At 44.7% G+C, this 26137-nt stretch overlaps 4 protein-coding genes across 5 annotated transcripts in view; all 4 read left to right on the forward strand.

Moving 5' to 3' along the window:
- The first annotated feature begins 294 nt into the window (after window positions 1–294).
- On the forward strand, window positions 295–8981 carry cp110 (centriolar coiled-coil protein 110). Of its 2 annotated transcripts, XM_076145439.1 has the most exons (10): window positions 295–940; window positions 1191–1316; window positions 1532–3884; window positions 4204–4331; window positions 6223–6318; window positions 6788–6904; window positions 7195–7293; window positions 7414–7530; window positions 7762–7844; window positions 8091–8981. In XM_076145439.1, exons 1-10 carry the CDS (start codon window positions 812–814, stop codon window positions 8248–8250), a joined length of 3408 nt encoding a protein of 1135 aa, XP_076001554.1. In that variant the 5' UTR covers window positions 295–811; the 3' UTR covers window positions 8251–8981. The 2 variants fall into 2 exon arrangements, with proteins under 2 accessions (XP_076001554.1, XP_076001555.1); XM_076145440.1 differs by lacking the exon at window positions 6223–6318.
- Window positions 8982–9084: 103 nt separating this feature from the next.
- Window positions 9085–12870, forward strand: sirt7 (sirtuin 7). Its single transcript, XM_076145441.1, has 10 exons — window positions 9085–9261; window positions 9395–9532; window positions 10064–10168; window positions 10247–10317; window positions 10428–10500; window positions 11034–11132; window positions 11497–11733; window positions 11898–11978; window positions 12072–12178; window positions 12336–12870. Exons 1-10 carry the CDS (start codon window positions 9157–9159, stop codon window positions 12538–12540), a joined length of 1221 nt encoding a protein of 406 aa, XP_076001556.1. The 5' UTR covers window positions 9085–9156; the 3' UTR covers window positions 12541–12870.
- A 1953-nt stretch (window positions 12871–14823) lies between these two features.
- On the forward strand, window positions 14824–22688 carry pcyt2 (phosphate cytidylyltransferase 2, ethanolamine). Its single transcript, XM_076145754.1, has 12 exons — window positions 14824–15115; window positions 17871–17959; window positions 18231–18392; window positions 18546–18697; window positions 18789–18830; window positions 18975–19113; window positions 19206–19288; window positions 19562–19639; window positions 19957–20022; window positions 20716–20781; window positions 21311–21399; window positions 21497–22688. The coding sequence occupies exons 1-12, from the start codon at window positions 14991–14993 to the stop codon at window positions 21612–21614; spliced, it is 1209 nt and encodes a 402-aa protein (XP_076001869.1). The 5' UTR covers window positions 14824–14990; the 3' UTR covers window positions 21615–22688.
- A 1354-nt stretch (window positions 22689–24042) lies between these two features.
- The window catches only part of gnav1 (guanine nucleotide binding protein (G protein) alpha v1), a 10928-nt gene continuing 8833 nt past the window's right edge, over window positions 24043–26137 (forward strand). Inside the window, exons 1-2 of the mRNA XM_076145755.1 lie at window positions 24043–24501; window positions 24977–25068. Of these exons, the coding sequence (XP_076001870.1) occupies window positions 24372–24501; window positions 24977–25068 (222 nt within the window). The 5' untranslated portion in view covers window positions 24043–24371. The remainder of the gene's footprint in view (window positions 24502–24976; window positions 25069–26137) is intronic.

The following is a 26137-nucleotide window of genomic DNA, read 5'->3' on the forward strand; positions in this document are numbered from 1 at the left end:
GCCTCCAAGTACTGTTGCATTGATTCTATTTTAAACGGATATAACGCACTGCAGCTATCTTATCTATGCACTATTTTCATTAAAGCACATGTAGTTTAAATTACTTCTAATTGTTTACCCCTACTGTATGCAGACTATTTCCACAAATCCCTTTGTCCATTTCAGCCTTTCTTTGTTTAGACGCTCAGTCTGCAGATGGCAGTATATTAATTTGACATCGCCTCCCTCCAGCCTCAACCAGTCTGGATTATATGAATCTGTGACGCCCTATTATTGATCCGCAGAAGGGGCCATTTGGTGTGTGGAGAGTTTGTGTTTGGCTGGTGTGGTTTCATTCTTAGTTAGCTGGAAAATGTTTTTATATACCGCGGCGGTGCGTTCAAGGTTTAACCTGATTAATCCAGATACCGTGAATCCACTCCAGGTTTTCCGGGCGTCTCTCGCTAGTTTCCAAACTGTCAGTGAGTTTCCCCGGGAAGAGAGGCGGTAAAATGTAAACAGTGACCCGCAGGAGACGTTTGCTCTGCTACCAAACAGCTTTCTGACGCCATATTACTGTTTGTATGCCCTGGATTACGGTCTGCGGCACGCTCATACAACTCTTAGCAGCGCTCCTTTATTTGACGTAAAATATGTTCGGCATTAGACGCTAACCAGGGCAACAAAAGCTAAAAAGCTAGCTCGCTAACTAGCTAATAGCTAAAATTGTTAGCAGGTAGCCGTTACATTGTAGTGATGCCAACCGCCACAACAGTATTCTAATGCGACTTGAGGTTGTCAACGGGGAGGAAAGAACAGGAAAAACGTTCTGATGGAGGATTACGAAGAGTTCATGCAGCGTCGCCTATCCGGGCTGACAAAGATTGAGGATGAGGATGATATAGCCTCCACACCAACTTCCCTCATCCGTTTCTATGGGAAACCCATCCTTCCACCCCTGGTATATACTTATTTTGATTCAAAACCTGCTTTACTGCTTACGTTAAAACAACGTGTGTATTATATATCTTGTCATATCTGCACAAACAGCACCTGAAAGGGAGTCATGGTGGGAATTTGGATCAGGTTAAAGTTAGATTAAGCAGTGGGGTTATACGTGAAAAATACGAATTTATTTAAAAACCACCATGTGTTTATGACTGTTAAGTGACTGCTAATTCTGTATCTGCTCTGCTCTCTAATGATAACAGTTGTCAAGGCAACGGCGAGAGGAAATGCAACGACACAAAACTGAAGCAACAAACGCTGGTGAACGCAGGCTTTTGAAAGCCGAATCAAGAATGGCCTACGTACAAACTATTCTACAGACCGTTCAGGTAAAGTCCTGACTGATTACTTGTCTATGGTCGCATATAATTAGGGAGTATATTCTTACTTCATGTGAGAGCAGTTCAAAATAGTTATTACTGCACAGACTCGCAGTTGTTTTGTTTGAATAGCAGCCATCAGTGTTTAGTTTTTGTCTGATGTCTTTCTTCACAAAGGTCTGTTGTCTGTCCTCATGTTTGTTTATTTCTGTCATGAATCACAGCTGAGGAAAACACCAACACTGGAGGAGCTGTTTCAAGAATCAAACTTCAACGCAGATTGTCCGTTTGGATCAGTATCTCAGAGTGATGTCGTCACAGGAACCAAAGATAATGGGATGTTCTCGCTGCCGTCAGACATAAGCAATGGAAAGGATGGAGTCTGTTTTCCTCCACTGACATCAACTACATATAGTTCCTTCTTTACAAATCATGTTACACCTCAGTCAGAGTACCAGGACGGATGCCTTATTGATTGTGAGGTCAAACAGGGATCACACCCAGAGACAAGTTACCTAAATGGAGCAAACCACTATTCACTTTTTTCAGAATGTGGTCCATACGAGAATGTTGAAAACAGCGCCATTGTGCATGGAAGGGTTGAGACAGCAGATGATGGCTGTAGCTCTTTGGATGAAGCCAATAGTACAATTGGGTTTTTCCTACACAACACCTCCAACACAATAGCCAAGATGCCAAACATTATCAGCCACTCTCCTGTGGATGGAGAGGAACTAGAGAAGAGTGGAACAGACTTGTCCTTTTGTAAAAACGTTATAGCTGTTCACCCAGTTGAAGATGTTTGTTATACCTCATCTCAACACGAGTCGGTCGAATGCAGCCAATCTCCAGTTGGAACATCTGAAGAGTGTGATAGCCCTGCCTTAACTGCACAACTCTGCAAAGATCAAATTGAAGACACCAATGAGGGCTCAGTCTCTGTATTACTAAGTACTGACCTTTTGGAAAATTCAGGATTTTCCCAGACATTAACCACGGATCACTGTTCAACAGAGGAAGACAACCAGGAAGGCAAAGCAGACTTAAATGCTTCTGCGGAGCCTTACAAAGTAAGTCTCCAGTCCTTGCTTAAGAAATCTAGGGAGTACGTGCGGTACCAACGGATGCTTAAGAACCAAGCCAAGAACGCAAAATTCCAGGAAGGAACCCAAGAAAAACCAAGGGAGGATGAGCAAAGCCTCTCTGATAAGGAGAATGATGGAGTCCCATGCAAGGGCACTGTCCCTTCAGAGGAGAAGAAAACGAGAGAGAGGAGCGGCACATTTTCACTGGAAACATCTCCCAAGTCCTTTGAAAATGAGGAGATAATTCTGAGAGAGGGTATAGTCAAGGAAGACAACAAGATGAAGGAAAATCTTACACCTAAAAGCACCAATTTAACAGTTGATAATGATAATGATGCTATGGTGATGACAAGAGTTGAAGGACAATCAGACCCCCAAAATAACGTTTCACAAGAGGTCATAATGGAGCCCAAAGAAAGAGCAGATTTCCCCAAGCAGCCGTTTGGCCTGACCAGTGAGCAGGATACCACCTGTCCCACATCTGTGAGTCCTGTTCCCTGCAAGAGCCAAGGCGCTATCAAAGATGGAGATGTTGCTGATGGAGCTGAGATTCCAAACAGGAAATCGTTGATCAATGCTAGGTTGAATGTAAATGACATGGTTGAAGTAGAAGGAGTAACAAGAGTCTTAGCCAGGAGTTCACTGCACATAGATCAGCTGGAGTCAAACCTCTCCAGTCTTAAAGAACTGATCTCTGCACTCGCAGAGAACTCAGACAATCACAGCCAAACCCAAGACAATCAACAGATCGATTTGCGTTCTAAAGGCATCAAACACTGTGACCAATTTAAAAAAGCCCAGTACGGTCAGAATGAGCGGGCGATCAGGGTTGATAGCAATTATACAGAGCAAGACCAGCAGGAGAGAATACAGTCGAACAATCACAAGAACATGCACAGAGAGACGGGACCTGAGCCAAGCATCATCAACAGTATTCCTGTCATAGTGCAGGAAAGTCACATTGGTGAAGGTCATGGAAAAGATACAAACACCTCAACTACAGAGCCAGAAAAGGAAAAACGTCCCAGTAATGGAGGACAAAGCAAGACTTGTGGGCAGCAGCAACCAAAATGTTCCCTCTCTCAAACCCAGCGGATGCGCGTTCGTGACGTATTTAGGACCTTTCCATCAGAAACCACCGTGCCATGTGAAAGCTCGACGCTGTCAGATACCAGTGACCAGCCAGTGGACAGAAGCGGCGAGGGCACTGTGGAGGAGAAGGACTCTACACACTCTCACTCTCTCAATCAGTCCTACGATGTGGACGCCCCGTCTGGCCTGTGGCACCTCGAAGGGCCGGAGGGCAACTGGGGCTCAAACGGCCATGGCGTTAAGGAGAAGGGGCTAACCCCAGAAGGTTTGAGCGAAGGTCAGGGAGGCACGTCCAAGGTCAAGCGAAGACTTCTCATGCATGTCACAGACGATGCCAAAGAAAAGGGAGGAGATACCAGGGCTGGTTCTGTGATCAGACCCAACTCCAGCACCCCCAGAGGTAAGACCATGGCAGGGGGGACATGTGTCTCGCTATTAGCAAAATAAGAGCTGTAGTACCTAAAACTTATTATATTACAAAAGAAAATGCATCATGATTGTCTTGTTTGGCACCAATGAGACTGACAACTTAGATCTGAAACATCAGTATTGTGTGTGTGTGTGTGTGTGTATGTGTGTGTGTGTGTGTGTGTGTGTGTGTCTTCTGTTGGAATATAAACCTAAATACTGGCCCCTCCTCTTGTATCAGTTGTATCAGATTGAGTCTTGACCACAGTTTGCCTTCATGTGTGACATCATATTTTGCTACCTGCCTGTAGCTGCAGTGCGGTGGAGTGAAGGTCACGGTGGTCTGAAGGACAAGCAGCAGCAAATGAAACTGGCCCATGCTGCTCAGGTCAGAGCCCTGCAAGATCAGCACAGGAGACAACAGGAAGAACTACTTCAGGTGAGACAATGGACACGTACAGCACACACAGAGAGAGAGAGAGAGAGAGAGAGAGAGAGAGAGAGATACATCAAGGCTATTAGTAATTAGAGGTAATTCATTTGGTAATACAGGAAGCTGGCACGAAGTAAACAGAAGGTTAAAGATGCAAAGAACCGGACCTTTTTCTATCATCAGTCAATAGTGGTGACATTGTTCTTTCTTTTTCACTATGTCCAAATGAAACCTTGTACATTGTAGGTATTTACCGGGCAGTTGTAGAATAACTTACCAGACACTCTTGCTGACAATATAACACAATAAGGTGCTGAGAGCCTCCATGTCACCTTCTGCTCTGTGGTTAGACGGTCACTTCAGCCTGCAGCAAGACTGAACTGGCATCTGCTTCTCACCACCACCACACACACACACACACACACACACAGTTTGCTGTTTGAAAATGAATCCTAACAACCACTTAACCAATGAAATGCATATAAAGAATAGCCGAGAAGAGGACAGAAAGATGTTGATGTTTACATCGTCTCACAGATTGCATCACTTATTGTTGTGCATCAATTGCTATTGATGGACCACCATGTAATTGGAGAACAGCTGCCATTAATTAATCTGGCAGAGGTGGTTGGTTGGTTCCACCCAAAGTCACCCATGAGCAATGAGTTATGATCGTCCTGCTCAAGTTCCACCTCTTTGATACGACCAAAGGCTTCCTACTACGAGCCGTGATCCTACATTGATCCCAAATGTTCCTCTGAATCCTGAGGGGAAACACACACACACACACACACACACACACACACACACACACACACACACACACACACACACACACACACACACACACACACACCCTTACCTGTTAGAGTTAGGTTCTGGAGACTCAGGATGTGGGCAGACTACAGACACCTGCTTATTACAAGAGACCTTGTAAAAGATTCAAGCATAAATGTTTCATTAGATCCTTCAGAGGAATGGTCCCTGTGTTTGTGTGACTGTGTGTGTGTGTGTGTGTGTGCTCGCACGTGCACGTCTTCAAGGACGCCTGCTGTTCTTTGGCTGCCAGTTCTTGTATCTCCATCCTGTGTGTATTTGTTCTTGGCCAGTGTCCTTGCCTTATTAATTACAGTCTCTCCCTAACAACAATATAATTAACATAAGCTGTTTTAATAAAAGACTTATTTTTGACTCCCCGTCCGTCCTTCCGTCATTTGCGTTGTAATGTGAGCGGGGGGGGGGGAGCTCGCTGGACTCTTTGGTAGCGGCAGGAGGGGGACTGAGGGAGTTGACACAGAAAAGGAAGGATAATTTGTTTAATTCATGAGCGTCTGTGGTTAAGTGCCAGATTGGCCCGCCGAGTGCCGACGCTAATGGTCCCTGCTCCTTCTCCTCTTTTTCTAATCTGCGCTCATCCCTCTCTTTGTTTCGTCTCTTACCTCCTCCACCATCGTATTCGCTGGTTGTAATACCCTTTTCCGTCTCTCCTTTCTCATCATCACCTTTATCCCTCTCCTCCTCCTCCTCCTCCTCTGCCCCCTGTCTCATCTCTTCCCTCTTGCCTCTCTGTGCCCCGTCTCTCCCCTTCTGTCTCTTCCTCTCTACCCTCAATTAATTTCTTCCTCCTGCCTCATTTGCTGTCCTTTCCAATTCAATATTTTCCAACCGTGCCTGCTCCCAAAAGCACAAATGCCCCCTACCCCAGACACACACACACATACACACACACACACACACACCACAACCACCACATACTGCTTTTCTCATTCTTTTCCTTCCCTATTACTTATTTCTCCTTTCTGTTTCTCTCTCTCTCTCTCTCTCTCTCTCTCCTCTCTCTCTCTCTCTCTCTCTCTCTCTCTCTCTCTCTCTCTCTCTCTCTCTCTCTCTGTCTCAGGCGTTGTCAGTGCATTGTCATCTGCAGAATGTGTCCTTCCCTTGTCCCTCATCAGGTTCAAGTCTCAGGGACACGCTGACCTTTCCCTCTTCTCAGGTACTGCCAACACATTAGTTATGTAATGAATGTCAGTGATGCGATGCGATGAGGCCCGGCCTGCGTATTCAGTGTGTATCCAGAGTGTATTTAATCATCACCGGCAGCCCGACACACTTGGGAGAAATTGATATTTCCCCTTTGACAAGAGACACCGGCTCATGTCTTAATCTTTTTCCGGAACTCACGTTATCTGTTATTGTTCTCTTTCCCAGTGCAGCGGCTTTAGAATCAACAAGTGAGCCGCGGCACAATCTGCTTCTTATTATTTCCTATTATGATGATAAGCTTCCAAGTCCACTTGTGGTGACGTGCTAAACAGATGCCAGCCAAAAGACCTTGAGAAATCTGTGTGTGGGAAATTAATTGGTTGTCATTGATGGAATTAGTATTCTCCTCTCTCTTCCCCCTTGTTCCTCATTATTCACTCTCTCATTGTTCCCTCTCTTTTCATCCTCCTCTGCCTCAGCTCTCCGGCTCTCTGTCGGAGTGCTACCGCCCCCTGGTGTCGGCAGTCGTCCAGGGTTTCCTCACGCGCAGGCTAATGAGGACGGAGAAAGTGGCACAGCTGCGTCGCACCATCAAGGTGAGCAGGGAGACGGGTAGAATATCTGCCCTCCTATTTGTGTGTGTGTGTGTGTGAGACGTTTCTCCTCTCCTTTTTTGTGTCATTCTTTTCCTCTCCTCCCTTTTGTGTCTCATTGGTCCACAGCTGGGTCAGAGCCACTGAACAGTAAGGACAGTGACGTTGGTTGTGTGTGTAATTGTAAAAGCTTGTTGACATCTTTAATTTGTTACAGATTTGACTGTGTGTGTGTGTGTGTGTGTGTGTGTGTGTGTGTGTGTGTGTGTGTGTGTGTGTGTGTGGACACTCAGGACACCAACCAGTTCCTGCAGGCCTTCCAGCAGCAGAGCCCTGACAAAGAACTCGGCATCAGACAGGATCTCTTACTGAAGGACAGAGTCACTCTGCAGGTATAAAGCCAAACACTTGTTGTTAACATCTACACACTACCATCAAACAATCAGCACTTAACCACTGCTGATCATTTGATTGTCCTTTTAAACCTCAGTGCTCTGTGCTTCCTACTACAGCTGCGTGCTGCACATTATGAGGTCTACGACATATTCTTCAGCCAGTCTGCAGGAGAGAGGATGGAGATGATCATCAGGGACATAAGGCTGGCCAGAGAGAGAGAGTTCAGGAGACAGGTAAAAGCAGCTTTACCACACACACACACACACACACACACACACACACACACACACACACACACACACACACACACACACACACACACACACACACTTGAGGAGAGGTTAGTACATGTAAGTAGTGAGGTAACTAAAATGACAAACGAAAGGTAATATGGGAGAGTAACCGTTACATTGTGTGTGTGTCTGTCTGTCTTTGTGTGTGTGTGTGTGTGTGTGTGTGTTCAGAGTGAGCACACAGGCGGTCCCAGAGGCAAGAATTCTCTGTCAGCTGGAACGCAGAAGTCACTGGAGAGGAAGAGAGGTGTGATGTGAGTTTCACTGGATGAAGAAGTGACGTCAAATGTCTTAACCTGCTCAGGACTTTGCCATAAGCTCATCATATTTTGCGGATGAGTTGAAAATTCATCACATGCAAATCAGTTGTAACTAAAAGTAAAATCCCAAAAAAAATCTATTTGAAAGTCTATCACCAGAGGGTAAAGACGGAGAGAGAGTGAAGAATAGACGGAAGCTTCACCAGCGGCCAAAACCTGTTTTCTTCTCCATTCCACCAGGATTCAGAAGAAGGCAGGAGAAACACGCAGGGGCGTTTTGATGAGGGCCGGAAACCAGACGGGACTCTCAGCTGACCAGCCGCGAGGAACCAAACCCAAACAGTTCAGAGCCAATCCTCAGAGAGTCCCAGAGAACTCGTCCTCCAGTAGACCACGTTGACACTTTCGTAATTGGCCCCAGTGAGAAATAAATCCTCCAGTGATTTACACAGTTTTTGTGGAACTTACAAGCATCCACATTTGTTGAGCAGCATATTATTGTGCATTGCTCCGTGTGCCCTGATTTCGTCCACATTTCGGCGAGACTTCAAGTAACTCTGTGAATATAATGCCACTCTTAATGAGCTCTTCCTCATTTGTTGAGTGGCTGCACAGATGTGGGGATACGACATCACTACATCTGTACTGTCAAAGCTTACATGACAAAATTCTATTATATCTAGAATTGATCATCGGTAACTGTTCCTCTCTTCATCGCTCCTACAGCACTGACAGTTTCCCCCCTTTTTAAACCCGGTAATTGTTTTTAAAGCTCTGTGATTGATGTTGATGTTTTCCCATTGCTCAATATTCATTTGAACAAAAAGGCACAAGGAGAGACTGATCTGAACTGTGCCAGAAGAACTAATGTTTACCTCCATCCTACAGATGTGCCTATACTTTTGCCACTATGTATTTACTCTCCAGATGTATAAGCACATGCTGATGGCACGCCTTTGGTGTGAATAGTATTTTTGTAGGAGACTTATGTGTATATGTATGTAGACACTTGAAAAGCTATTCCTAGGTGTTGCCTTAATAGTTGAACTAGAGTATTGTATTGGTTTATATATCTGCCAAATTACACTTTTGTAGTTGTTTTTACACTGTTTCACATGTTATTTATTTATTGGTTTGTAATAAATGTTTGTTAAAAGTTGCGGTATCACTGTTGAGTTTGTCGAGTGTTTCCTGCCTCCCACCAGCAGTGGGCGCTGTGCGTTCTGTCTTCATTTTCACCTGGACAACATCCGCTGTGGCTGTGCTGGTGGTGGGATCTTTGTTTTCACAGCTGATTTACGGGAGGATGGCGGAGGAGGCGCACGCCGGTGGTCCTTCCCGAGTGGAGAGGAAAGCGCTGGAAAAGGCAAAGATCCTCCAGAGAGAAAGCGAGAGGAATGTTTTTAAACTGGTAAGGAGAGAAAACACCATTGTTGTGTGTTTTTCTACAGGTAGCTGTGTCCTGCTGCTAGCTTCAGCACCCTGTGTGTGTGGTGTTCAGCATACAGTCCATCACACTCACTGTCCTCACCTGCTTACTGAAGGTGTCGCGGATCCTGAAGAAGGAGGAGGCTGAGCGCACGGAGGAGGAGGCGGCCGCTCTGCTGCAGCACGGGGACACAGTGGAGGAGCTGTGCAAGAGAGAGGTCCGCAGGAATGTGCTGAAGAGGAAGCAGGAAGAGGTGAGGATAAGTCTGGGCAGCTCACTGGGGACCATTTCACTTAAATGTAGACAAAGTTAAGCCAGTTTGCTGTTATCAAATGGTGTTATTGATAAATGACAAAATGCTTCCTGCTTCCACTACGCCGTTTCCTCAGTATTAAAGGGCGCTATTGACCAACACGAGTAATGAGTCTTTTAGCGGCCCCTGGTGGATGCAGACGTCATTACACTTTACAACCCCAAACGCACCGGTGCCACAAATGTGCGCATTTGCTGTGGCAGGTTTAGTTATTGATAAAACAAGAAATGATATTGCTGCACACAGGGTCTAATTAAACTATGTAATGTTTGTTAGATCATTTCCTCACATAGTTCCGGACCATAATGTTGGTCAATTGACACAGAATCTAAACTGTGATTATATATGAACACATTGTCACTTGAATCACATACATTCTATTTTTGTGCATGAGCTTCTGCCAAGCAGTTATTCTTCAGGAGTGTGCGGTTGTAAACCTGAAGAATCGTATTTTTCCCGTACACCCTGCAGGTATTTGATCATACTGATGAGCTCAAAACTAAAGTGAGGCAGCTGGCTGTAGCCATCAAACAAGCCAAACACCTGGTGGTTTACACCGGCGCAGGCATCAGCACGGTAAGCCCAACTCTGCATCTTCCACCTCCATCTTTCCACTTTTTACTTCCTCTGAACTGACGATGTCTTGTATCCTAGGCTGCCTCCATCCCTGATTACAGGGGCCCTAATGGAGTGTGGACACAGCTACAAAAGGGCCACGCTGTCAGGTGAGACACACACACTACATGCTCTCTTGACCATGACATGTTGCGTGTGAAGTCAATTTCGTCACGTGTTGAAGATTCAATTATTCTTTTTATTTGTTTTCTTGAAAAAGTTCGTCAGACCTGAGTAAAGCCGACCCCACGCTCACACACATGTGCATCAGGATGCTGCAGAAGGAGAAGCTGGTATGGAACACTTAACTTGATGACCTTCCAGACTGACAGGTCATGCTCGTGAAGAGTGACACGGTGTTCTGACTGTGCCGAAGACCTCCTGACTGGAATTGAGTTTGGATCAGACACTACTTGACAGACCTTGTACTGATTAATGACAGTTGATTTAACCCTCACACTGTATGATAGATTTGAATTCTGTTGTTCAGTTCTCAACTCAGCTGTTTAGGGTGAGGGTCAGCTGCAGACCTGAGCCACTGAGAGGCTGCAGTAGCTCAGTACATAGGGACTCGGGAACCGGAGGATCGCCGGTTGGAGTCCCGTATGGACCAAGAGCGCTGTATCATGGCTGCCCTGCGTTGACCCCTCTGTAATGCATGTGTAGAGCATAGAGGGGCACGCAAGACACATTTCAGATTGACATGTTCGCATCTGAATGAGATCAAAACCTAGCTTGAAAGTGTGACAGTATATTATGTGACTCCTGTGTAAAAATGTGTGCAGATTGATGTTGCGGTGGCATTTATGTCTGTTTCTCTCCAAAGGTGAAGCATGTTGTGTCTCAGAACTGTGACGGACTTCACTTACGGAGCGGTCTTCCCAAACATGCCCTGTCTGAGCTCCATGGGAATATGTTTATTGAGGTGACACGCACACACGCACGCACACACATACACACTTTATTAGTGGTGGTAGTAGTAGGCAGTAACGCAACATCAGCGTCATAGTAGTTCTTAACTAATGGAAGGTGCAGGTGGGAAAGATCATTGAGAAGTAAGACAGTCACAGGCAACAATGAACACACAGTCAAAGGTAGGCAACCTAAACTAAGAATGAATTGATATATAGTGTGATAGAGTACTATGCTAGTACTTGAAGTTCCATCTTGCGCCCTTATTGGGTTTAAGTAATGCTGAACAAACCACTGCTTTGTGAATGATTTTATTCTCTCCTTGTCTAAACCTATGAGGTTATGTTAACATGCAGATTTCCTCTCCCTCTCACCAGGTGTGTACATCCTGTTCCCCAGCTAGAGAGTATGTGCGTTTATTTGACGTGACGGAACGGACATCGCTGCATCGGCATGCGACGGGGCGGAGATGCTCCCACTGTGACGGAGAGCTCAGGGACACTATAGTGCACTTTGGGGAGCGAGGGACGCTGGAGCAACCGCTCAACTGGAGGGGAGCCGCAGAGGGAGCCGAGATGGCCGACGTCATCCTGTGTTTGGGCTCCAGTCTGAAGGTGGGATGTATAAACCACGATATGTAGACGGAAAGTCTTTATTAGGGTCCAGCAATGATAGAATGCTGTATTTTATCTGAATCATAGTTGATGGGTTGATTCATATTTCTTTGTAGCATGTGCTCTGTTCTCACTAGTGTGTGTGCTGTCTGTCTCTCATGCAGGTGCTGAAGAAATATGCCTGTCTGTGGTGCATGAACAGGCCGGCAAACAAAAGGCCCAAACTCTACATTATTAACCTCCAGGTCTGCTCACACTCATCATTTCAAGTTGAATTTCAATGTGATGTTAATGAATCACCGCTGTTGTCTGATTATGGGGCAACTGCTGTGTTTTAGTGGACGCCCAAAGATGATCTCGCCACGCTGAAAATTCATGGCAGGTGCGACGACGTCATGGGACTTTTAATGCAGGAGCTGAACATCGAGATCCCCGTGTATGACAAGTAAGAACCACACTAAAGAGCCCAACACTGAAATTACAAAATGAGCGATCAAAATATTTGTGTGCCCTCGCCGAAAGCCAAGTGTCTGAAAGGAACTCTACATCATTTTTAGTCAAATTCAGTCAATGGGGATTCTCAACAACACATTTCTTCTCAGGGCAGAGGATCCCATCTTCCACCTGGCCGTACCTTTGCAGCCTAAAGAGGACACAAGCCATACTCGTGAGGCTATAGCTCCCTCTGCTGGGCAGGATAACAACTCTGCTGAGCTCTGGGGCCAAGCAGATGCCACAGCTGTGCAGGGCGGCTGGTTTGGGCGAGGGTATAACAAAGGAAGAAGGAAGAAGAAAAAAGCTGCATAATGTCACTAGTACGCACATTTGGGTTCTAAGCGATGGAAAGTATTATTCCCAATTAGGGATTCATCTCCGTTATGTGTGATGAAATTTTATCAATCCAGACCCAACATTTTGTAGTTCTTGTCCATGGAGAGGCTCCAGTAAATGATTGTATTTGAAAAGAAAGACTACCAGGCGATCATTGACAGTCTTAAGAGGCGTGCAGGGGTGTATGCAGACACACAAGGGGTGTGGGAGGGAAACCCACACACTCAGGGCCTGGCTTGTAGCACAAGACAATGTTATAGCAGCTACCAATATAAAATACAAACTTAAGGGGGGGGGAAGCAAGCATACAGAATAACACAGACAAGTGTTTGTTGGCTGTTTTTGGATTGACTGATCTTCTGACAAAACGTTCACCTCAAGGACCATATTACTTTATACGATACAATAAGATTAGATCTTAACATTTTCTACATATATTACTCACAGTAAATTATATTTTTGTAGTCTCTTTATAATTTGTCTTAAATTTCTGAATGTCTTATTCTGAAGTCTAATTGTGATGATTTTATTTGACTCTCTTCAGACTTAGATGACGTCTGAAATGTCAGTCAGCTCTAACTCAACTACCACCCTTACTCAGGTTTACACTCTGTACAGCACAGCTACTGTACCTTCCTTTACACTCAACCGCTTCCTTTTTTTCTATTATGTTTAGATTTTTATCACGACTTCTGCAGAAAGTCGCAGCAGATGTTACTGCCTGCTCACAGCAAGGAAACCTGTTTTTTTGAGTTTTTCTGAGTGCTTGAGTAAGTAGATGTTATATTGACATCATGGTAAATGAGAAAATATGCATCACTGTTAATTTATCTCAGGATCATGAAGAAGTGTTATGTTATTAATCATAACCTGTACTGCAATGTATGTTAAAGTGTTAGAGGTCATGAAAGGTCACACTAGCCATGGTGAGCTGGTGTCAGCAGCATTCCAAAATGTCCCCAGTGTTGGAACTTTAATGCCCTCTGTGTTATACAGAATAAAGAAAAGAAACTGAGATTAAGTTCTTTCACGTCTTGTTATCTGCCATAGTAGGTTTTGTTTGTATTTGCTGCTCCTTGCCTTGATTGGATTAGGATGAAATTCAGTACACTGCTCACAATCTGACTTCAGCTCTTTATGTTCATGATTCACTACACTGTGTGCTCCTGTGCATGCGGCAAACAGTAGAGTAGCATCGCACACAGGACAAGGAGAAGAGAAGCAGTTCACAGAAATAACCCTCATCTGTAACCCTCATAAACTTCATTACAAACTGTGTGGCTAAAAAAGCTGTTTAGTTCTGGAAGAATTGTCTAAGCATCAGATAATTAAATACGCAGCCTGGTAAACAACTGTATATGACTTGCTTTGACATACTCAAATTTACTTATCTTCACTAATCATTGAACGCTAATGGATTTATTGGCTGAAATTCCATCAGTGATTCCTAGAGTACGATCAAAGCTGACCTGAGTTGACCCTCTCCAGCTGTTTCTGTATCATGGAAACATCTTTGGTCAATGCTGGTGTTCAGACTTTCCTCATCAAATGTAACATTTCATTCAAAACATCTGAAAAATACATGCATATACATATCTCAGTGAAATAAAGGCGGGCAGAAGGATGAGCCAAGGTGGGAAAGGTGCAAAATCCAACAGAAACCTGATGTGTTATTTGTTTATGCCAAACTAAACATCCAGAAAGAAGTCTAAATGCTCTAATTTCTCTAATTTTGCTTAACAAGTTAAATTTCCATTGTGGAGAGCCTTTGTTCATGTACCAGTTCTAAATCCAACCCTTGCTCCAGTCTTCTTTGTACCGATACACACCCCTGTGCTCTTTGCTGACACAGTAAGCACCAAACCCTGTCTAAACATCAAATATAAACGACTCAAACTTGAATACCACGTTTTAGTTTTGAATGCTACTGTTTTTACATAGATTTGAATGATTTTCAATCAAGGCAAAGTGCAAGTATTAAGATACTTTTGGCATTAGGCATCATCTCGTAGTCGTAATAGTATAGTCCTGTTTAAGCAGACATACAGACACAATAGTAAATAGTAATAACCACTTTTATTTCTTTAAGTCATATCAACACTTTTTATGGAGATCTGCGCTCTCAAAATGTCTTCAGTTTCACGTTTATCTGTTTTTAATCTTTGTATGCTGAGCTCAAGTTGTTCCAGTGTCTGAGAAGAGAGTGGCATGTTATCGCGTGACACGTTACGCAATGAGCGCACGTCAGCTCCAGAGCGCTCACGCCATGACGTCACAAGCAGGAGGCGTTGGTCAGGTCAGTGTCAGCGCCGAAACTCTGTTCATGGTGAGAAGCCGCCCTGGAAATTAGGTTAGACTAAACCGAGTGTCTGTACACACACCAAACCTCCTCTGGGTCAGACTCGTACTGTTATTTACACGTCGGAATGATTAAAAACGGAAACCACGCCAGCACCGAGGAGGGGAGCGGCGCCGGGTGCAGTAAGCCGGCGGCTTCAACGTGCAGCCCGGAGAAAAGGAAGCGCACCGTCCGGCTGTGGTGTGACGGGTGGTGAGTGAGTGTGTGTTTGTGTTTGCTTGTGTCCCTTTTGCTGCTTCATGAAACGTTTTTTTAAAGAGTGTGTTGCACTAAAACTTCAGTACGTTCATTACATAACGGCGACACTTCTCAGGAAGCCGCCGGGCGGAGCTCGAGCTAACGCTAGCTAATGTTTTGCGACTTAGCAACGCGAGTCAAAGCAGCTCAGGATCTTCATCATGTCGCCGCTGTAACAGATGTGTTCCTTCGTGAGATCATAAAGCTGCCAACTGCACAGACCAGTGTCCTCCAATCGACAAGTGATCGATACACGTTTCACTGATTTGTGACTGTTTTATTTAGGAAAGAAATGGTTTGTTGTTGTCATATCAACCATGTTATAGTGATGCAGGTTAACAGGTAAAGACACATTCTGATCACTACAGCCTCATTTATGTCAGCGCTGCCCTCTGATCTTACCTGGGATGACGTCTGATCCCTCTTAGGGTTTAAATCCATAGAAGTATTATTGTTTTGTGCAAAAACCACTTGTTCATGTAACTGCTAAACCCCACACAGGCTGATGCCTAATCTCATATATATATATATATATTTAAATAATACTAATGGATAAATGATCTGTTTTCAACTCCGCACATCAGAATAGACTTTCATTTTAGGGGGAGGAGGAGGAGTCCTCATTTACTACAATGAAAAGAATAATATAATCACGTTAGATGCAATAAAAGTACTACATCCCAAACAGCTGTGTGTGTTTCTGACACAGATGATGTTCCACCTCACAGATGACTTGACAGGCTTCCACTTGAATGCATTTCTACGGAAACGATTGCATTACTCCAAACCACATCTTTGACTAAAGGCCCTTAGTGCCCCGCCCTCCCCTCCCTGTGTCACAGGAATACCTCTTCCAAGACGTCTCATGCAGCCTCTCAGCAGCATCTATTGTTTTGCTTTCAGTGTCACACAGGTTGTGCAGATCCTCCCTTTTCAAGAATTATCTAGAGGATGATGTTGGCATCATCACTCTAACAGACTCAAGGGATCTGTAGCACTTGGAGTGAACCAACATGAGTCATATTTCTTTGTTGCTGTTGTTATTTTTAAAAACCCTGCAATTACGCAGTTGTGCTGTGAGGGAAAGACAATGATCCTCATGTGATGCAGCTGCAGCCCAATTCATTTCCTGTACTCACTAGTCCAGGAAATGGTAGCTAGTCTGCCATCTCATGTGGTGGTTATAAATAACTAACATAGAGGACATGTGGTTCAGTGTGATACAGAGCCTGTGTGTAGTTATGCTGGTATGGGGGTCCCCTCTTTTAGGGGGCTAAATGAGGACCTATTGAGACACAGCATAGACTTCATGACAGACTTGGAGATGTGGAGAACAGGTGGATAAGAGGGAAGATTGTCTACGAGAGTCTGCTCCTTCAGTTTAGCCAGAGTTCCAGTTCTTGTTTTAAACATTAGAAACATGCATACTGGTGTTAAACTAAACTATGAGGCTCTCTGATGCTTTATGTTGATGTTTTTCAAGTGTGATCATAGATTTTACTGCCAAAACAACTATTGGCTTAACACGCACAAAATGTACACAGGTGGATTTGCAACTGGGGAGGAAGTGTGTGTCTGATCCTGTGCAGGCTGAGGGAGTGAGGATGGAGGATTATTGTTCAGGGACTTGAGAGGAGAAGCTTGAGGTAATGTCATTAGAGAGGAGAGGAGAGGAGAGGCAGCACAGTGACAGAATGCAGTCACTGGAAGAATTACACCTGTTACTAATCTGGAAACTTACACTGACTGGGAATATCAGTGCAAAGAAGCTCAATCGGAGCTCAGCCAGATCAACATGAATCCCTGTTGAAATGTATTGAAATGTCGTCCGCATCTGTAAGACGAGCACGTTGATCCATCAGATAGATTCACAGATCCGAGGTCATAACTGAATTACATATATATCGTATATATGAACTAAGCCGGTCTTACACCTCTGTGACACATCAGCTGTTTAGAAAGCCTGGACTCTGACTCTGCCTGAGGGAGGAATGTTCTGTCACAGCAGGAGTGAAGAACAGCGTGGTGTCGTCTTACAGCTGAACAAAGTCCGCTGAACTTGGATAACCACTAATCATCAGAGCGAGGCTAGAGATAGGAGTATTAAAAAAAAAAAGAATATGAAACAAATTGCAGGGAATGAGCGACGACGATGATGTTTATCATTTGGTTAGTCAGCTGTTAAGAACGTCACAAAGGGGGAAGTTGTGTTTCCTTTATTATTCCAAATAAAGAAAAGCCTACAGAAATATTGACAGAAGCACAGAGGGCAAATCCACAGTGGCTCACCTTACAGCACCGTGTGTGTGTGTGACTGTTACCCTCCTCCCCTTTACGTCATCCCTAACCACGGTGCTGCAAAGGTCATGGATGTGTGGGGATTTTATTGCAAACACAACAGTGTTCTCAACGTGAACCAGGCCTGAGTTACGTCACCTGAACGCCTCATGGCACTATAATCTGTTCCTTCCACCAACTGAACTCAAACAGTAACAAATGAGACAATAACTCATTTAATACACACTAATGTGCAAAAATGCCCCTAATGATTTTGGCTTTTAAACTTGATTTGGGATTCATGTTTATTTCATAGCAACCTAATATCTTGTCAAGTATAAAAGTGATAATAGTCATTATTAATAGTGCGTTTCAATGCAAATGCCTGATGATGTCGCCTCTGATGACGTCGCTTCCTGTGTTTGTGTGGCAGTTACGACATGGTGCACTACGGCCACTCCAACCAGCTCCGGCAGGCGAAGGGCATGGGCGATTACCTCATTGTGGGAGTGCATACAGATGGTAACACACACACACACACACACACACACTGCTCAGATTTACTATGTGCAGTGTGTTATTCTGAGTTTTTATTCACTTTGTTTTCACTTATCCATTGACTTAATAATAATATGAACTATCATATAATATAATAACAACATATCTTTTTTTCTGTCCCTGATTCCAAACGACATACATACACACAAACACAAAGACTCTGTTGATATTGTTTCCCAGTAAAAAGAGCAGTGATTCTAACAGTGATGCGTTTCTTCCCATCCTCTCTCAAAAGCGGAGATTTCCAAACACAAAGGCCCTCCGGTCTTCACCCAGGAGGAACGCTACAAGATGGTGCGAGCCATCAAATGGGTGGATGAGATAGTGGAAGGAGCGCCGTACGTCACCACCCTGGAGACGCTGGACAAGTACAACTGTGACTTCTGCGTGCATGGAGGTGAAACGCGAGGAACTCTGCTCTCTCTGCGCTTTACAGACTTGAGAGCGGTGTTTCCTTCTCTTTGAACACGTGACTTCAGAAAGCTTCCAGATGTGAGCTCGGGAGCTGAAGCCACCGATGATGGACTGATGCCATGGTTCTGTTTTCCAGATGACATCACGCTGACAGTGGACGGTAAGGACACGTACGAAGAGGTGAAGCTTGCGGGCCGCTATCGGGAGTGTAGACGCACACAGGGGGTCTCCACCACCGACCTGGTGGGACGGATGCTGCTCATGACCAAAGCCCATCACAGTAACATCGTGAGTGCTCTGGTCATCCTCTCCATATGGTCATGGCTCTTTGTTTGTGTTGGTTTGGCTCTAACCTTGTTGTTTGTTTTCATTTCTCCAGGATAACCCAGATTACCAGCAGCATACAGACAATTTTGGAAAGGTGAGGACCCTTCATCTGCTATGATTGACTGGATGACCTTTTCCAGAGGGGGGCGCTATACAGCCTCTGCAGTACCCTCAGTGTGTCTCCTGTCCTCCATGGTAGGTGTGATTTGTGTTTTCAGTGTGTTTTGTTGTGTCTCAGGGTCCTAAAGGCCACAGTCCGTGGACAGGGGTGTCTCAGTTCCTCCAGACGTCCCAGAAGATCATCCAGTTTGCTTCAGGGAAGGAGCCGCAGCCTGGAGACACCATCATCTACGTGGCCGGGGCGTTTGATCTCTTCCGTATCCTTAGTGAGGAATATGAGGTTATAGGAGTTGGGAGACGAAAAGTTTCTGCCGTGTTTGCTGTTACCTTGACAACAGATTCCTGCCAGATATTGGCCATGTTGATTTCCTTGAAATGGTCTACAAACAGGCAGAGAGGCCTTACGTCATTGTGGGTCTGCACTTCGACCAGGTACACACACACACACACACACACACTCGCAGACACACACTCCTCAACAAATCGTCTCCATAAGGGTGAAAGTCTCGCCCCTCTGCTGGCTCAGTAAAGAAACATTTGGAAACGGTTAAAACCACAGATGCTCACACTGCTTAGGTTGAACTCTGTCAGTGGTTGATCATGGTGGAGTTTCAGTGACAGGTACAGACGTGCTGAGCTGTCAGCTCGATGTGTGAGACGCTGCAGAAATGCAAATGAAGAAACTGAACTCTTCAATCTCTGCAGGAAGTGAATCGCTACAAAGGGAAGAACTATCCAATCATGAACATCCATGAGAGGACGCTGAGTGTCCTCGCTTGTCGGGTGAGTAAGCAAACACACACACACACACACACACACACACACACACACACACACACACACACACACACACAGAGAGCCTGTCAGTTGTTCAGCACAGTGGCATGGCTCTGATGAAACAATGTGGGTGTGTGTGGGTGTGTGTGTGTGTGTGTGTGTGTGTGTGTGTGTGTGTGTGTACAACTGACTTGATTTGCTCTTCACTACACACTTCACACTTAAACTCAGTACCTGTTGAAGACAGTCAGAATTGAAGTCCCTGCAGTGAGCAGCGTGTGTGTGGCGCTCACTTCCTGCTCTGGTTCTCTTCCTGTCTGCAGTACGTGTCTGAGGTAGTCATCGGTGCTCCCTATGCTGTGGGCAAAGACCTGCTTGATCACTTCAGGGTGAGTTGCCTGTGTTTTAGTGTAAGGCTGATAAACTGTCTCTGCTCACTCGTACACTCTTTCCTCTACGTGCATCAGAAGAAGCTCAGTGTTATTTTCTGCTGTAATTACATTTGATTATACTTGGATTATGTCAATAAATCTTATTTTTCAAATTTGATGTGCATGCTATTCTCATATCAGCGTGACTCAGCGTGTGTGTGTCAGACTCAGACCGTGCGGCTGTAGGTTGATTCATGCCGCATGTGTGGGATCCATTATGGTTCCCTCTGCATGAGCATTCCTCACACGCCTTCCCTCTCCACTCTGCTTCCCCTCCTAAGCTGATTAGGCAACCAATTGTGTATATTCAGCAAACAGTGTATTAATTCCATCCATTTGCGGCGCTGTATTTGCTAAGTCGCTAATCTAGAGTGAAACATGTGAAAAATGTTATTGTTTCCTCTATTGTGTCTAGCTACAGATAATATAGATTCATTTGCTAACAGACTTAACTGAGGTGTCCGTTTATATGCAAAGTAGTTACAAGGAAGCAGTTAGTGTACAAACAGTGTGTGACTGTGACGGTGACTCTTACACCACAGTGAACAAACACAAAGCACACAGGGTCTTAACTGCAGAGGGCGGTCTACTGTATGTGTGTGTGTAAAGGCGTCCACATGTATGACCCGGTTTCTGTGTGTAAATGTGCAGGTGGACCTGGTGTGTCACGGCAAGACAGAGGTGTTCCCTGACAAGGACGGAGCCGACCCCTACGCTGTGAGTGTGTCTGTTTACGGTGCAGCGTGTGGTTCTATCCCGCCTCTGTGTGTGGTCTTTAACTGAATGGTGGACTTTTAATAGTGACAGATATTTAGAGAGACCTGTAGTTGTCCTTCAACTCTAGACAGAGACAACAACCAGGGTCTGCAAACTTCTGCCAAGTCTAGATAAAGGCCCATGCAGTGTTTCCCCTGATGTTGGACTGGACTGGTTCACCAGCAGGGGGCACCAGCAGGCCAGAAATGTGCAGATTTATTTTTGTTAAACATTTTTGTGTTGTTTGAGCCGCCTGCTGGACGGGGTGAGATGTTGACACACTGCCATCAAGGCGTCTAGGAAACCATTTACAGTTCAAAAGTCAGAATTAGCACATGTGACACACAGACACTGATGGACTCGTACATTAAGCGAATAACAAAATATTGCATAGTGACGGCCGTAGTGGTAAATGTGTCCATGTTACATTCTTTCTTTATTTATGATTGGAAAAGGCAGAGGTTTACTCTTATCTGTGTGTTGTCCTCAGGAGCCGAAGAAGAGGGGCTTATTCAAGATGGTGGACAGCGGGAACAACCTCACCACTGACGACATCGTCCAGAGGATCATTGAAAACCGGTCAGACTCCTCTCTCCACTCCCTCTCCCTGCAGAGACCCTGCTTCACTCATTCCGTCTCCTTGTTCACGTCCTCTTCTTCACCCTCTCGTTCTCAGGCTGCAGTTTGAGGCCAGGAACCAAAAGAAGGAGGCCAAGGAGATGGCGGTGATCGAGGCCATGAAGAAGCGGGAGGAGCAGGCGCAGGATGAAGCTGCCGCCCAGCTGGCTCACTAGTGAGAGACACCAAACCCTGGACTCTGCTCTGCTCTGCTCTGTCCCTAATTTATTTGTCCTCACTACGCTCAGTGGATTTGTTTAACCCAGAGCGAAGGTTAAGATCATCCAAACCTGGGACTGACACTTCTCTCAGACTTCATCTAAATTGACTTTCACCATTTGAACGAGATTAGAACAGCTTCATTATATTGCAAGAACAGAACAAACTAAAGAATCTACCGCACAATGATTTGACCTAAGAATCCATTTTACACCTCTGGCTTTTAAATTAAATGTTTCTTCATGTAAGCACACACTTTCACGTCCATATACGGGTGTAAAAGTGGTATGTTGAGTTGGAAAGGATCCATAAGTTATTTACAAAAACTTTTAACGTCACTGTCCGTTATGTTTTTAGATATTTTTTACCCAATCAATCAATGTTAGAGGTGTGCTCAGTAAAGACGAATGTGGGCTATTTTTAATACACTTAGAGAAATACTAAGACTTCATTTTTAATGCGTCGCGTGTTTCTATTGTCCATGCTATAAAAAAAAAGTATACTTATCGCTGTGAAATAGTATTCTAATTTTAAGTGTTGAATTTAACTACCTGAATTTGCACTGTGCGTGTGTGTGTGTGTGTGTAGGAGGGTGGGGAGAGAGTGTGTGTGAGTCAGTCAGCAATAAGTGATTTGAAGCGCTGTAAACTGTAAAACGGTGATAGTGCCTCATTCCTTCAGGTATCAATAATTAAGGGCTGTGAACTTCTGATTGACTCTTTCTTCTTCTTCTTCCATCACCGATCCACTATCAGAGAGTGTGTAATGTCTGAGAACATCACAGAGAATCCAGTGACTTTGATCTGGGAGCCAGTATGAGTTTTCCGTGTGCTTCTGCAGGCTATTAGATCAGATAGATGAACAAAGTTTACTCTCAGTTGCTTTAAGTGTCAGAAGAGGTGTGTGTGTGTGTGTGTGTGTGTGTGTGTGTGTGTGTCTTTGATGATGACGATTTGGGGAATTTTTAAATATCTGTCATATTGCATTGTGCAAATTTCCAATATTAAATAAATCAGTGATTCGTCAAAGCAACATGCCATGTGACTTCTGTTTGTCTTATTAAACTAGACTGTAAAACTTAAGAGCCATACAAACAATGCAGAGTATTTAGCAAGAAACGAGTAACATCACTGCTTATTAGAGAATAATTAAGTTTACAATGACCTGAGACCCATTATGTGATAATGAATGTGAACCTACATGCATACACTCATCACTTAATCATTTGTGATTCATTTTGTTTCAGTTAATCATTACTTCCTTATCATTGTGTGTGTTCTACTTCATGGCACACAAATAGGAATGGTATGGGAATGATGAAGAAAGAAACTTCAGTAATTTAGACGCACTAATCTTATATTAGTCATACTCTGCTTCAGAATCTGTTCCCCTTCCAACAAGCGCTCAAGCTGTGTGTCTGTAGGGGTTGACGAGTATGTGTGTGTGTGTGTGTGTGTGAGTACATTGTGTGAAATCTGATGGGGATCTTTGTTGGATCAGCAGATAACGGTCACGGTTCAGTGAGTCGGTGAAATGAGGCCACAGCCCCTCAGAAAGACAAATCCTGCACAGCCACAGCAGATTAAGAGAAGAACTGCACACGGTCGCCTCATTACTGACACAAAGAGCCTTTAAGCCAAACCGACCGGCACAATAGAGGGGCTACAGTCCTGTGCAGAGCCGGCCCTGGATGTTTGAGGGCCTGGGGCAGGTTTAACCCCCCCACACCCACCCCCAAAACTTTAATCTTCCCTCTGACTAGAAGCACAGCCAAACAAGAATTTAGAGTTTGGAATAAACAAATAAAACAGCCTAAACTATAAATTATGACCTCGAAAAAAGATACAGCATTTAGTGGTTTGGTACTTAAAAATATTCCTAAATTAAAAAGATGTGTTTTTATCAGTAGTAGTTCGTTACTGTATGTTTGTGTATTTATGTAACCATAGTAACATCAACGTTCCTGTGTCTTTTTCTGGAAGTTGGGTTTGGAATCCAAACATCAGTCAAAGAAATGTAGTTTTCTATGTGTGTTCTAATCCTAATGTAAAACACCGGAGTTAAAAGCAATATCCGGAGTTTTGTCCCACATAATTATGAGAAAGTTTTGTATTAATGACATTATTTCATTGTTATTACTTATCTACGTCTTAAAAGATCGTTTCTCATAATCATAAAACACAAACTAAAAGCTGATTTATCTTATAAGTGACTGGAATGAGGCTCCATGTGTTCAGATCGGTGACAGTGACTGAACTTGTGCACATGTAAACATTCAAACGCAGTATATTTGTGCGCGTTTCTTCGCAGCCGCAGGTAACAAACAGCGTCCAATCAGCGCAGAGACATTGTCCCCGGCACGTCACTTCCCAGGGAAGTCCGAAACTTTCCCGTCTGGGCGCTCTCGGGTGGGAGGAGAGTTAAGGCTCTAATTTGAGTTTGAGAGAGAGGAAGCTGGACCGGAGTGGGACTTCGTTTGGGATTTGGCGCACAGCAACACAACAAAAAAGTCCGCTGTTTTCTAACTTCAAGCATCTTGGAGCGATGCGTCAAATCCATCTGGGCGTGTGTTTGACGCACTGAACCCGGGATCCTGTGTGTGGGGGACTCGAAGATGGCCTGGATCTCTATTTGTTTTAGCTTTGCCAAAGATTTCCAGATGAGGCGCAGCTCGGTCTTGGTTCCCCTGTGAAGGAGGGGGATGAGCGCTCAGGATGGGACTGTGCCTCGGTGCCGAAGTAACGGAGGAGGAGAAGAAGGCGAGGATCCACAGCGCCCGCATAGACCGAGACCTGTACGAGTCCGCCAAGAGGGACCTGAACCTGGTGAAGATCCTGCTGCTAGGTGAGACTGTTAGGGACTGAACCTGCAGGTGAACCCAGCTGAGAGGAGACACGTGGTAGCTGCACCATCATACAGTACCACACCAGTGGGTCTCAAGCTGTGGTACACACACCGCCACTGGTACACCGAGCATCCCTGGGTGGGACGCTCGATCTGGAACTCAATCTCAAAAATCAATCTCAGTCTCATCTTCATTTGGAATGTTATCAACACATAAAATGAAGAAGTTTCATTGCGAAAAGTAGTTAGAATTATTACTCCTTGTTTATTTACTCCTCAGGTTCACGGCTGAACACTTACATGAGGGTTTTACACTGATTTGTCTCAGATTCATCCATTTGATCTCCAATAAAAGAATAGCCACTTTATTTAACATGTAACTGTTACTCCCTCTGTGTGTGTGTGTGTGTGTGTGTGTGTGTGTGTGCGTGTGCGTGTGCGTGTGTGTGTGTGTGTGTGTGTATGTGTGTCCCAGGTGCAGCAGAGAGTGGAAAAAGCACTTTGGTGAAACAGATGAAGATCATCCACAGTAATGGCTTCACCAGGCAAGAACTAATGAGCTTCAAGGTTGGAAACACACACACACACACACACACACACACACACACACACACACACACGACTGTGTTTTGATCAGATAACCTCTTCACCCTATTAACATACAGTGGACTTTGTGTGAATGTCCCTTTCCTTTCTGACACAGACAGGAAAGGGTTAAGTATGCAAATGGTTCTAATGACATTTTGTTTTCATAGTTCTGCTGTTTCCCCATCAGAACCTTTACTCCAGCAGTTGTTCGTAGTGGTTATGTGCTGGGGACTACGAGAAAAGATAGAAGGAGATGAAAGTTTTAAAAGAAAGGATGAAGATGAAGAGGAGATAGATGAGGTGATGGATTAGATGATGATGATGATGATGATGAGTAGTGTCACTGTTGGATCAGGAGAGACTCTCTGATGATTTCTCATGCACTCGTCAGGTCAGAACCTAGTTGGTATGCAGTGGTTTGGCTTGCATCTCTAGTGTGTGTGTGTGTGTGTGTGTGTGAGAGAGTGTGTGTGTGTGTTCTGGTAGAATGGAGAAGAATGGAATTTTATTTTTCATGGCACATGCACCAGTTTTAATCTCCTCCTCCTCCCCCCTTCCTCCTCCTCCTCCTCCTCTCTGCCATGCAAGTACACTGTGTAATGAGTAAGTGAGGACAGATTTGACCTTTTTTTCTGTCTTCATCACACTGTGGACACCCGATACGTCTGCGAGTGGACGGCAAACCTCAGCTGGCCTCAACTCACCTATAAGAGGACGTGAAACAGGGACTAGGACGTTTCTGTGAAGCTTCAATCTTCACTTTGAATAGAAAACAGGCTCCAAAAACCAGGCGGCTGAGCTTTACGTTGCCATATCTGAGTGTGTGTGATTGGCATGATATGTGACCTAGGAAACGGGAGAAACATCTGAAACCGGGCTGGTCCTTGGCTGTGGGCCTGGACGTGGATCTGCTCACACTTACACACATTCTACATGTCAGCGTTTGTGACGACTGAGCTGAAACTGTAGATTGCAGTAGATGCAGAAACAAACAAGTGGGCGTGGCCTATATGAATGGATGAGATCACAGTTTTCTGGCCTGTGCATT

The sequence above is a fragment of the Genypterus blacodes genome, unplaced genomic scaffold (assembly GCF_046128005.1).
Source record: "Genypterus blacodes isolate CSIRO-AG114 ecotype Tasmania unplaced genomic scaffold, CSIRO-AGI_Gbla_v1 ptg000030l_1, whole genome shotgun sequence".
NCBI classification, from domain to species: domain Eukaryota; kingdom Metazoa; phylum Chordata; class Actinopteri; order Ophidiiformes; family Ophidiidae; genus Genypterus; species Genypterus blacodes.